Source organism: Tasmannia lanceolata, unplaced genomic scaffold (genome assembly GCF_043159265.1).
Source record: "Tasmannia lanceolata isolate RefF3 unplaced genomic scaffold, GAP_Taslan_0.1 ptg000018l, whole genome shotgun sequence".
Taxonomy (NCBI): Eukaryota; Viridiplantae; Streptophyta; class Magnoliopsida; order Canellales; family Winteraceae; genus Tasmannia; species Tasmannia lanceolata.
The window spans coordinates 8,429,219-8,443,007 of NW_027518695.1; the positions used below are offsets into that span (position 1 = coordinate 8,429,219).

At 39.0% G+C, this 13,789-nt stretch overlaps 1 protein-coding gene across 2 annotated transcripts; it reads right to left on the reverse strand.

Moving 5' to 3' along the window:
• Positions 1-5,624: 5,624 nt before the first annotated feature.
• Positions 5,625-10,909, reverse strand: AUX1 (Transmembrane amino acid transporter family protein). Of its 2 annotated transcripts, XM_077358798.1 has the most exons (9): positions 10,873-10,889; positions 9,951-10,751; positions 9,637-9,822; positions 9,211-9,323; positions 8,952-9,135; positions 8,720-8,817; positions 7,711-7,918; positions 7,350-7,607; positions 5,625-6,209 (listed from the first exon to the last, which is right to left on the reverse strand). In XM_077358798.1, the coding sequence occupies exons 2-9, from the start codon at positions 10,104-10,106 to the stop codon at positions 6,000-6,002; spliced, it is 1,413 nt and encodes a 470-aa protein (XP_077214913.1). In that variant the 5' UTR covers positions 10,107-10,751; positions 10,873-10,889; the 3' UTR covers positions 5,625-5,999. The 2 variants fall into 2 exon arrangements, with proteins under 2 accessions (XP_077214913.1, XP_077214912.1); XM_077358797.1 differs by having other exon boundaries at positions 9,951-10,909.
• Positions 10,910-13,789: the final 2,880 nt, after the last annotated feature.

The following is a 13,789-nucleotide window of genomic DNA, read 5'->3' on the forward strand; positions in this document are numbered from 1 at the left end:
ACCTGCCCTCAGGGTTAGAAAATCCAGCCCTAACACTGTTCCGGCTCAGGGCGGGTTAGGGCTGACGGGGCCAAACTTGCACCCCTACTAAGGCCTCACCCTAGTCCAACCCAAAATTAATTCGGGTTTTTTTGTTTCCAAACAAATGGCTAAGGCAACCCAACAACCCAACCTGAGCCAAAATCAGGTTGAACCCTTCGGGTTGGGTCTTAGAGGGCCGCTTTATTTTGATGGCTTTTAAGGATTCCTGGAGGGCAGCAAAAGCTACCTTTAAAAAGAATAGGACGGAAGATGATTGATATTTGATAGCAGCCTCTACGAGAGAGGGAGAGGGAGAGAGAGAGAGATTGTTTTTACTTCTCTTAGTCGTTATTATCTTCTTGTGATACCAATGTCAAGGAAACCATGGGAAAATTCCATTTCAGTTTTGTCTTTCTTTAAAAGACAAACGAATGCGCGTGAGATGGATCTTCTTTTCTCTCTCTTCTTCTCTTACAACTTCAAATCCCTAGTTTAAACACCTGTTTCCGGCTTTAAGCAAATGTGCTAAATAGACTTTCAACAAAATGACTAAAATGCCCATGCTACATTCAAAAGAACCTTAAATGATGATGTCATTTTGATTCAAAATTTAGCCTTAAATAAGTGTATTTTTGTCAATTTGTCGGGTACTTTTATTTCTGAAATGGAAGGATCTGGTATCATTTTTGGTGGAAAAAAAAAAACCCAACATGCAGAGGGAGAAAGGAAATGACGTCCCTCTCTTTTTATTTTGTAGTGCTGATAAATTCGCCTCCAAAACCCCCCCAATCTGCCCCACCTGTTGTGACCCTAGTTAGCAAGATGGGATGGAAAAATCCGGGTTTAATGCGGTGTTGGTTAAAAAAATGTGTTTAAAATTAATTATGGTTTGTCTAGAGGGATATTATTATAAATTAAAGGTCCTTCTAAGTAAAACTTGAATAGGGTTGGTTCAAGTCATCCTTTTTCATGTGTAAAAAAGTAGGAAACTATAGAAATATTTTCCTTTCTAAACTTTTCCAGTAGATTCATGCAATCCAAACAGGGGCGTTAGGGATTGGTGGTGCACTCTCTACTCCCACCGACCCATCTCTCCCTCTCTCTCTCTCTCTTTCTCCCCCACTCTCACACATTTAGGCCCAAGATCATTCCATGGAATAATTTTTCATGGTTGCCAAACACGGCCTAAAAGTTAAACTAGGGTATGTCTATTTCTTTGAAAAGTTTTATAGCATCCCAACAAGAGAATTTCAGAGCTATCTAGGCATGTGATATGTCCATGTTCTTCAGTGCTCAAATGACATGTATCTGTCAATTTGGATTCTGAAATCTTTCGTTCAGTAAAGTGCAAGCTGGTAGGGCTACTACATCCCACAATAAAGATATCACTGAACCCACTCAGTGTGTGATTTCATTAAAGAAGCTATCAAGTTATCCAAACTTGGACTATTCTCTTACCTAGTGGCATGAACTTTTTGCAAGCTTTGTCAAGGAAATTAGGCATGAAGTTACTAATGGTGTTTACACCATCACCCGAATCTCCTATACAAAGTGGACCGATCTCATTTTATTGCAGAGCACAGACAATGTTTTTATTTTGAGAGATCCATTTGGGGAGCACTTGTGCTTAGTTTGGGACCCACCCCAGTTATCTGTGGGTATGCCTGTCAGTGGGCCCATATCCCACTGTAAATACCAGCTGGGACTTTTACAGATTATGTGAGTCTTTTGCCGTGTCTTATTGTTACGAGCTTAGATGTATTTGCAGTAATTAAGATTAAAGAAAAACAGAAGAAGAAGAATCATGAATTTCTGAAAGAAAATGTGTTTTAACTGGCTTCGAGGCACCAGTACCTCCTGTTACAAGGAAAAAAAGAAAATTCTACACAATGTTCTCATACCCTGTTGTTCTCTTCCTTTCCTATTTATAATACCTTTCAGATGCTAACTACTCCTAACTGTCATAACAGTCTTCTAACTGAATTTGTTACTTGTAATTAATCTCTTACCCTCGCTGGCACTCTCCTCCTCCTGTTGCTAACTCTCCTTGTATCTGATAATTCTGTCTGTCCCTCTATCTGTCTTGTTACACTTATGTGGGAAGGGATTTGCTAGAGTCCATCACAAAAGGCATTTCCCAGATGGTCTGTTGCATCTGACAGCAGCCACTTCGTGAATGAAGATAAAATCTGCTGATAAGTGAGCCTATGTGGCTACTGTCAGATGCAATAGACCCTCCGCGGAATGCCTTTTGCCATGGACGCTAGCAAATCCCATGTGGGAAATAGCCACTACTTTTAATTAATTGGATGAAAGTCAAAAGGCTCAAACACTGCTGAAAAGTTTCAATGTCTCGCATTTTATTTTTTTATTTTTTTTGTAATATAAAAATATATTTTATATTTTATACTAAATATGGCTAAACTGTAAAGAAAGATGATTTTCGCAAACCGGACTACCGGCTTGTCAAATGAGGCTAGTTGGAACTTTGCTTAAAATCACAAGCTTGCCTTCAATGGTGCTTCAATGAAGGTATTTCTCATTGAAAAATCTCTTTAAAAATCCCAGCAAAGAGTAGTAAATAGAGATTAGGTTGGTCAATGTAAATGAAGAATTAAGGACTTGGTAGTGGTGGTGTATAAAAAATGTAGACTTAAGAAAAAGATGGTAGCTTTAGTATTTTAAAAAGAAAGTCATGAATTTGAAAAAGGAGAAGTGGGAAGATTGTGGAAAAGATGGAGCAACCATGCATGATCCACGCAATGGCAAGCTAGGTCAACAAATGACCAAAACACCCATCGACACAAATTTACTTTTTTGTTCTCACTGCATCTATCGAAAATAAAACTAAAACAAACTAAATGTGCTTTCAAAAATATACAATTTAAATTTAACATAAACATAAGGGGTATTTTAGGTATATAACATCTGATAGTAAAACCAAGGAAGCAGGATTCTTCCCTGGGAGTCTTCGATTCCCGCTTTCGATTCCCGTATCGATTCCTGCTCTGGCAACTTTGAGCAGGATTCTTCCCTAGGAGCCTTCGATTTTCACTTTCGATTCCTGCTTTGGCAACCTTGAGTAAAACTTAAAAAATAAAGGAATAGAATGATTATGATGAAGTCTCCTTCAATATCTCTCTCTCTCTCTACCCTAAGGATCCTAAAGCCCATTTTTCACTTGCAATTTTTATTCGCTATCAGAATGAATGCCCTTCTTCGCTGATCACGATCATCTTCGCGGAAAACAAAGAGTGATGGTAAAAACATACATTATATCATTTTTGTAGGGGACTTAAACACACATATTTTTTTAGCTTTATACAAAATTTAAAAGTTACTGATATTGGCACTACCGTGTTTTAATCATTGCAAAATCTCAGCTTGTCCTTTAAAAAAACATTTGCTTATGAGAGTTTTTTTTTGGGAATTGTAATAACCTTTGATAGCTGTTTAAATAATAAAAGACAATATGAGTTGGAGCAATTATCAAACCATGGTAGTGCCAATATCAGTAGCTTTTAAATGACCTAAGATTCTCCTAGGGGCATTCACGGACATTGACACGGACAGTAAACCTAAGATATACGAGACCCGACCAAATTGGGCCCAACCAAGTTCGGATTCAAATACATAGGTGGATCTGACCCGTATTAGGTCTGTCTGTGAGTGCAGTCTTTTCTTTCCATTAGCTGGAAAGTTTCAGTGTTGGGAATTCGACTGTCTTCGACGACAGTGTAGAGAAGTTGACACTCCGCTTAAGTAGAGAGGTTGACAATCAGGACGATCTCTGCTCTCTACTGTATGATCATGACCGTTCAATTTTATGGCCCATGATTAGATAGGTGTCGCCTTAGTTTAGCCTAAGCATCCCCAAAAAGGTTATGGAGTTTACTCTCTCTCAATCAATAGAACAAATTAAGTGCAGAAAACCCATGATTCTAATTCAGCTGAAGAATCGGCTGAATTAGGCTCTGGCCATTTATCAATTCTCATCTCCTCATTGGTTGCACATGGAATTTGATTATACTTCGGGGGATATTAGAGAATTCTAGATTTTCAGTAATTTATATGGTTCGGCACTATGCTTATGCTTATGTTCAGAAGGAGATGCAACATTTCCACTGCATAATGTCTAAAGATTGGTTACAAGTTTTTCTCTCATATTATTTCTTTTAAATTATTTATTTTCTTGTTTACTTAAATGATTTTGTACTTCTATTAAGTGTAAGTAATTTAATTATATAAGAATGGTAGCCATATTTTTGTGACAATAAGGACATGTTCGTTTAAGATTATGGCAACCGATTGTGATTGTCAAATCGATTATTGGACTTGGACTCATCATACAACGAACAAACACAGATAGTTTTTCTTGTCGTTCCCGAAATCCAAAACAAATTGGACTTTATATCCAAGGTTTTAAATTTTGGTTTCGGTACCATTTTGGACCCGAAATTTGGTAATAATTAAAATATATTATTTAATTAATTTCAAAATTTCGGAATGAAATTACCGAAATTCCGAAATTTCAAATTTCGGTTTGGGTCCCTACCGAAATCCTAAAAACCATGTTTATATCATTACTGTTACGGTCATTAATTTCGAAACCCGGAATCCAAAGAGGCTCTAAGTTGTATTTTATGCAAGGTTTTAAATTTTAGTTTTGGTACCTATTTCGGACCCACCGAAATCAGAAATTTCGGTCCGAAATTTGGTATTAAGGTTCGAAATTTGGGACCGAAATTCCAAAATTTTGTAACATTTTTATTTTTATTTTTAAAAATGCCATTTTCTCAGTCCCCACTGAAATCCGTCGAAATCTAAAACCATGATTTTATGTAGTGGGGAACAGCTACAAACAAAGTCACACTGAAGCCATGTTTTAGTCGCATCAAAAGATACTTTTTTAGGTAGAACAGCTGAAATAATGACTTTGTAGGATTATTTTATTCCCTATAGAAGTATCAAAGGACATTAAACTATGATTGCCCATTAGCCAAATACTACCCTTCTGGTGATTAATGCATGTGCGTCTTGAAATTAGTTGCTTTTACTTTAATTTTGACGTGCATTTAGCCTCAGTTCTTTATGAAATTTACATTGACCATTGAATCCCTTCTAATTTCATCACTTGGAAGCGTAAAAGCAATTGGCTGTTCGTTTCAGGATTTTTTTTTCTTTGGGAACTATTCTTTTTCTGGATAAGAAAGAACAGGGAATGGTACCACCAGATGCATCCATGTGAGACTCGTGAGTGACTTATCTGGCTCATCTATATGCCCTTGCATACAAAACGTAGCTTATGGGAGTGTGACAAATGGACACTTAAGAGAGAGAGAGAGAGAGTAATGTTGAGGCTTAAACTTCGTTAAAAAAGGTCTAGGTTTGGAGTTGGGTAGAGAAAAAGAAACGGAGAAAAGAAGGAAAAGTTAGTGGCATAGTGTCTCACGTGATGGATAGGGTATCTCCCAACGTGCAACCCATGTGAGGACAACACAAAGCAGCACACCTCACCTGCGAGAATCCAGTCAAAAAGAGGAGGAACTCCACCCTCCGCACCCACATGACCCCACCAACCTTGCCCTATTTTCTAACACATGAGAAACAACATATGCTCTTTCTTAATCTCATTCCTACTTAATAATGACCACAAATCCTTTACTAATAGCAGCCCAAAACAAAACCAAAAAAACCCTCTCATATTTTGAGGTAAGATTACAATAAAAAAGAAAAAAAGAAAAAAAAACCCAAATCGAGAAGGAAAATAAAACCCTAGATAGCAATTATCCTAAGCTTTTCATACCCAACAAAGAAGGGAAAAATAGCAGGGTAAAAGAGAGCACCAAATGCCACAAGTGGGAACTGGTACCTCCCCTTGTATATAATACAAAAGAGAGAGAAAAAAGTGGGCGGGGTCACTGACTGATGGAAGTTGGGTTGTATGGTTATTGGACTCATGTTGACTCGGAGTGATCTCAGTGGGGTGGTGGGGTTGGGGGAGGCTTGGCACACTGGTAGCACTTAGCAAAAAGTCCAAACGTATCTACTTGCTTCACAAAATTTGTCACGCTAGCCCACCCGCCGAATCCGAATCCAACCACAAGCACCCATATCACAATGAACGAGTTAACCACGTACATACCCGTCCAACTCGGGAGGAAGAAAGGTGGTTTCTCGACCGCATTCTGCAAAATAAGCCATGTATAAAATGCATTACACTTCCAACTGAATTACTTACAAATAACTCAACCAAGAGCTGAGTTGAGTCAACTCAAGTGCGGACCGCTACCGAGTTCGAAACGAGTTAACATATGAAGAATGGAGTGCCAATATCAAAGTAGCTTCCCGTAGCCACTAGGCCCATTACAGTTGTTCATGTCCTTCAAAAGAAACATCTCAACGTCTCGCAGTATATCCCAATCCCTAGCATTTAATGCGGCTGGGAGCCCACACTCAGTCACGTGCATCACACGTGGTCCAGTGTTGGTAAAAGATTGGAAGGATTTTGTTAGCGGCAGCCAGGCAGGGTATGGAAGTCAGCATCACAATAACTCAGCGTTGGTTAAATGACCAAAATGCCCTCAAATTATGAAAATATATACAAGCCCTAATTATAAGTGATTAGCTCGAAAGTAGGGCCGTATCTGTCATTTGTCCCTTGACTCGGTGAAAGGGCGATGATATTTTCACCCCATCTACAGTACGCATTCGCCCCCTTATAACGTGAAACACCGAACAGTAACGTTAACAGTGGGCGAATGTGTAAATGCAGAGGGTGAAAATATCATAGCCCATGTAAAAATGTTACAGAAAAAAGAAGGGGAAAGATATTTTACCCCCTCCAATCCCGTCTTTAAAGGCCAAGAAAAATGTTAACAGGGGGTGAATTGATCCTCAAGCAGTGACCCAACCATTCTCACAGAAACTGTTAAAGGGGGGAAAATATCATTTCCCATATTGTCCAGTATCTTTTTAAAACTACTATAAGGCTTACACCATAGGATGATCCAAACCCTCCATTTCATTGGCCACAATGTAAAATAGGCTGTGGTTAAAATTTCATTTCCTTAGGATGATCCTAGCCTTCCAATCTATAGAGCCTCAAAAATAATTTCCATGGGGGGTGATCACAATCCTCCGATCTATTGAGGCATCAAATGAACGGTTTGGAACATCCGATGGCCTAAGTAGTAGTTTTTTGAAAAATACTGGACCATACGACCGCATAAAATCTAGAATGATACTATCTCGGAATGACCAAAACACCGTTTGGCATTGCTCGTGTCGGTCAAATTAGAGAAGGTCATTATAGTCCAATGAATTACCTGTCGAGCAGAGGCCTTCCTGTAAGTGAGCATATGAGCCATGGAGGGGATGATATAGACAGTAAAGGTGACGAGGAGGGCGCCCACGGCAGAATTAATGGGCCCAAAGAAGGGGAAAATTATGGCCAAAAACCATATCGGAATCACTACCGGCAGCCTTGCAAACGCCCTCACACAAATGCTCTTCGTGTCGTGGATTCCGATCACTTTCTCCCACACGAAATACAATGGCGTACATGCGAACCCGAACGTAATAAACTGAATTCCAAGTAGAAAAACGGAGAATAACAAATCCGTGAAATTGAATAGTTAAAAAATGGTGAATTCAGTTTTGAGTAAAGGTTAGGGGCATTATTATTACCTGGTGGATGAGCATGAGGATAACGGCAGCGTCACGGAAACCGTTCTTAGGGAGGAGAGAGAAGGCGTTGGAGTGGTTGAGAAGCTGGTCACCGAAGGCCCAGTAAACGGCAGAGGCTGACGGTAACGTTAACGTGAACACGTAAAGAGTTGCGAGTAGGTAAATGTACTTAAATTTCTGGGGCTTCCACATTGCGTGCATGATTTCCCTGCAACATTTTAACCAAAGTTCTATCGTTTTCACACCCTCTTTTCTACTATTAACCGGACTAGATATAAGTCAAACAGAAAAAAAAAATGATAGTAAATTTCGCGCTTTTTGATAATAACACCCTTCTTGTAACATTCCGATTTCCGAAGGACAGAAAGGGTAGAATTTTTGGGAAGAAATCAAAGTGTGTAGCTTTTCGGGAGGAGTGAGTGACGGAAGGAGCGGCTCGAAAAACGGCTGCCTCATGTTTCTCGAAGAAGTAAAACCGGTAAAACCGGTTCATGCACTAATTAATAAAAAAAAAAAACTCGGACAATCCTGACTCGGAAGGATTGAATCGGTAACTCGGTTGGGTCTCTTTCAAATATAGACTATAGAGTAAATACTTAAAATAACAGAAGAAACGAAAGAGAGAGTAAAGGTCTTCTTAGAAAATGGATTTTTTAATAATCCCGAGTCAGGTGGATCATTACCTTTTACAAAGCGTTAACCAGACCAACTGTAACGAAGAGCAGTAGTGTGATCATTTGGAAGGAGAAAAAGGTAATGGGGTGAGTTTCTTTAATTTCATCGAAATTTCATTTCCACCCTAATAGGCAGCAAAAGCTGCAGAGAGCCAGAGAGAAGCGCTATGAAAAAAAAAAAGTAAAAAGAGGAGGCTTATTTTTGGTAGTGATATATTCGCCCTTTTTTTACTTGGGACAGCCCCTGTATTATGACTACTCTTTAAAGCTAGAGCGGGTTGTCCCAAGTAAAAATGGGGCGAATATGTCATTTCCCTATTTTTTTTTCTACTTACACAGTGACAGCGTGTCCGCCGAAAGTGTAGAGGATATTGGTGGCTCCGGTGAAGTATAGTACCAGCTTTGTGGGGGCTGAGTGAGAAACACCATCTACCTATCAAATCCATTTCCTCCCCCAACCAGAAAAAAGAAAGAGCAAAGAAACAAAAAGGGGTTTTTACTCAGTAACAGACGTAAATAAGAGACGAAATTAATAGAAATGGGTGAAAGAAATATTGATTTTGATACCTGGCCGTGAACTAGAGCTGCGATAGTCATATACCAGGCCGTATAAGTGGTCATCCCAAGGCCTAGAAAAGACCAAATCCTGTAGTTGTGAAAAGAAGGTATGAAAACCGTGGTTGCGCAACATGCTCCAAAGATATACGTCCATGTCCTCTTGTCCAATCGATCGTTTATGTAATAGATATTGCTGTGTTAAAAAAAGAGAGTGAATAATAAGAAAGAAGAGTGAAGGAAAAGGAAAGGGTAGAATTGCAAAACTTACCTAGCGCAAGCTATGAGCTGAATGACAGAACCAAAGAGAAGGAACGTGCAGTTGAAAGCAAGGCCGATGGCTTTCCAATAAGGTCCCAACAACCCATCAAGCACTTCGAACCACTGTAATTATAAGATACAGGCCGTAAAATCTCAATCAATTGATGAAAATGGCAGTTAATTTCGTAGATCTTTGAGAGCAGTTAGGATGTGTGATTCCTAAAGCTGAGATTTTTCCAGGTTTTTTTTTCTTTTCCATAAACATCAAATATAACGAGCCAAAGGGGTCTGATTTCTCTGAAATTTAAATTTAACCTAAGGGTTTCATGGGTTTATTTGAAAACGGGAGATCTATTTTTGTTTTTCTTTTTGAATTCAATTAGAAGAACTGATTACTCATCAAAAAAATTTGAAGAAGTGAAGCGAGAGAGTTAACCTGAATGACGTGGTTCTTGAAGCTAACGTTCTCTTTCTCCTTTCTGCTTCTGTACTCTACGTAGAGTACGCTGATGAGATACGCAGTCCAACTCCCCATCAGTCCGTAGAATACCTGGAATAAGACTCCGGACAGCATCCCCAGCTGAGAAAATGAGTACGGGAGCGTTAAAAGCACCTGAGCCACCTACAAAAAAATGATAAAGAAAAGCTTAGGAACTGCTTTGCTTTCCTAAAATCGAATAACAGAAAGAAAGAAAGAAAGAAAGAAAGTCTCTTGTTCTTCATTTTAGAATTTTTTGAAACTTTGCCTACTTGATTTGAAGCACAACTGAACCAAGCATCATAAACGGAGCCTCCATGCCATAGAAAGCTTTTCACACTCAACACAGTTTGATCCTCTTTTTCTTCATTCTCCGTCTCGTTGAAGCTCGAAACTATAGCCTCCTCGGCTTGCTTTTGTGGTAACATGTTGTTGTCTGAGGGAAATTCTCGATAGAAAGTTTACGTCAAAATCCTTGGAGATATTGAAACATAAAACGGACGGGAAAAAAGACAAAATTAGAGCCGAGGAAAGGAAAGCGAAAACTCAGATCCAAGAAGGAAACGATTCCAACGTTTTTTTGGGTTTTCTGAAATCTGATGGTAGAAAGAAAAATCCTTTTAACTTATAACTTAAAGGGACAGACAGATCTTGACTCTTCTTCCTTCCATTTGTTGTTAATTTAAGAGGATAATCAATATCTAGCAGCAGACGTGTAGCAGTAGGGATTAAATGCCAAAATTATAGCAAATCGCGGCGCCGAATCTGACTGAAACTCGGCCGAAAGAAAAAAAAAAAAAAAAAACCTTAAATGCGAGGGTTGTAATGAAACAGAGGAAGGAAAGCAAAGGAAGTAGTAGCTTTAAATTAAGGATAGCAGTTCTAAAACGGGGATGAGAAGATAAGAACTTTTCTTTTGGTTTGGGGAGAGTTGAGATCTGGAGAAAAAGACGTGGATCTGATCAGTTAGTAAGGGGGGAAAACTGGGATGGAGCTCTGCCTTTTATAATGGGAAAAATCTGACTAAAGATCCAAACGGGAACGACAAAATAGCTGTGCTGAAATCCGTTACTCTGCAAAGGAAAATTAATGGATGAGAAAAAGGGAAAATGAAAATTTCTTTCTCTCTCTCTCTCTCTCTGCGGCTTTTGATTTAAAGAGGAACAGAGCGTAGGGTACGGTTGAAGGAGAGACCTTCTTTAACTTTCGGACTTTCCTTCTCTTTATCTATCTCCCTACATATATATCTTCTTTTTTAAAACGTTCATATCACAATCTCACTCAAATAATTCCAGCCACTCTCTCTCTCTCTCAGTCTCACATTTAACTTGTTGAAGCTCCATCAAACCCCTACCTGTCTTCGTGGGCAGCCTACTTGTGCACTTTGGGTAAAAACAGAGAGATAAAAAAAAGCCGCTGACATCCACACTCCCTTATTTTGATAATCCCACCACTCACTTTGTTTTACACTCTTCCATATTGATTGATGTCATATGACTTACATCATCTTAGAGTACTCTAATAGTTATTAGAGAAATTAGATTTACACCCCCTCTAGTTTCAGACACGTACACTTCTACCCCTCTAGTTCTAAACGTGGACAAGTACACCTCCTGTGGTGCCATTGGGTTTTTTTAGCTGGACGGACAAGACGGTGAGGTGAAAATGACCAAAATGCCCTCGTCTTCTCCAACTGAAAATTAGGATTTTTAGACTTGAAAACTAAAAATTTGGGTTTGATTCAAACCCTTGTTTATTTATCAACATAAACCTTCGATTTAGGAGTTTTATTTGTCTTCATTCACACAATTGTCATGATTTGCACACAAACCCTAGTATTTTAGGGTTTTTTTTTTGTTTTTATCAATATTTTTTCTTGAAATGTGGGTTTGATGTAGCTATGGGGGTGGGGTTTCATTCTCTGTGGTGGAGGTGATGGCGGTGGCCGGAGGTGTGACGACGGCCGTGGGAAATGGCGTAACCCTAATCCCTCTGCAAATGACGGTATTTTTGTCCTCAAAATATTAACCATGGTTAGTTTCAGTCTTTCCTTCAGGTTAAACTGACGGACCGTTGACAGAGGGGGTGTACTTGTCATGTTTAGAACCACAGGGGTAGAAGTGTATGTGTTAGAAACTAGAGGGGGTGTAAATGTAATTTTTGTAATTTTCCCTAGTTATTGAAGGTGTAAATAAATGAGTAGTGTCTTTATCAAAATAAGGTGGTGCGGATATAAGTCCGATTTAAAAAAGGGCTTTCCATACTTGCACTCCCATGTTTAGATAATGACACAAACTCACCTTGTCTTTGCCTCTAGCTCAATTGGTAGATAACATGCTCTTCAATAACCGATTTGCAAAATTAACTCAGATGTGATGACTCTATTTGTAAATTCTCAAAGTACGAGACATTTTTAGTCTTTAGCTATGTCTTAGCGAGGGTAAATACGACGGGGTAAACTATATGGAGGTAAACTATTTTGATGTATTTTGTTTACCCTACACTTGGTTTACCTTTGAAATAATTTTGGTTGCTCTAATGTGTGAGGTAAACTAAGGAGCGTATTTAACTTTCCGTGTTCCATTGACTAAATATAGTATGATGTAAATAGAATTGTTCATTTTACACCATCCAAATGAGAAGGGTAGAATAATCTTCTTAAAATACCAACAACTCATCTATGATGGAGACCGCCAAATGAACGGTTTAGATCAACAAAATAAGTGGCCCTACCATATTATCCATTTGGACCATTTCATAGCAAATATGGAGGTCTCAAAATACCTTTTTTAAGTGGGTAATGTGGGGCTTGGCAGACCTCCTCTCAAAGTACCTTGTAAAATAGATCCAGACTCACAAGAGCTAACACCCTTTAAAAACAAATTAGTGCACTAGTCCCACTCCCCGCCGGCTTGATCCCCTTTTGCTGGTGGCTCGATGGATCGGAAAGTGGCCGATGATCGTGGGGTCCCCCTATTCTCGGCATTTTCCAATTCTGGATACTCTCTTGGCTTTTGTTTGGCGACGATATTGAGTATCCACAATCCACTGAGTCAACACACCTGGGTAGAACCAAATGCATCTGATTGACTCTTAGGTGGCGACTCAACTCAGCTATTTTCTTCTTCTTCTTTTTAATCACCGGCAACATACTGCAATACTAAGAACGCAAGAACTGCCCGGTTTACCCACACAACATCCAACCGTTCATCATCCACGGGACCCACCATGTATAGATGATATGCATTGAAAATTTGACCAATTGATCATTAATAACCATTGGATTGAGGACTTAAAAGGGATGGTTAATTAATCTTTTAAGCAAGAGCTCACATTCTATGCCGTCCATTGAATGGGAAGGCTTCTTGGTGGAAATCAAGGGGTCCCATCATGAACATGAGCATGCCCATAAATTGAGTGTTGAGCTTCTCTATTCCTGCTTGTGGCAAGCAGGAGAAAAAATGTACAGGAAAAGCTAGGTGGCTTTGGACAATCCCCCAAATTATTTAAAACCTTATAAAATAGATTTTTTCTTTTTATAGGCAAGCTGGGTTTTGGTGGTCACCCCTCCCGGTTTATTAAAATGTGAAAAGTATTGCAATAAGCGAATGTAACATTAAAACCCTATCACAAGAACAGGGATATAAAGCTAGAGAGCAAATACAAGAATTACCTTTACAAACAATATTTAAGGGAAAGTTAAAACACAAAAGATCCCAAGAACCACTTTAATCCCTAATGTTCCAAGACGTCTCTCTTCCTCTGAATTAACTGTTGGTATTTTAATACAAAAATAACCCTTGTTGGTATTTTACAAAGTTATTTTGTTTACAAAAAGAAGCCACTTTGTTTTTGAAAATGTGTTTGCTCACTTCCTTCACAAAAACGAATAGTCCCGTATTGGAAAGTTGAGAAAAACTTCATGTGTTTATATAGCTTTTCACTTTTTTAGCTTTGTGAATGAGAAGATGAGAAAGTAGGCCTTCGCGCATAAACCACCAAGTGGACCCGGTGGGCTCTTGGTTATACCACGCGTGCCGCCCGGTCCCGCGTGTGTAAGTCAAGATTTTTCCTTCCCCTGCATTTTAATTTTTGTTTTTGTCCGTTTAAC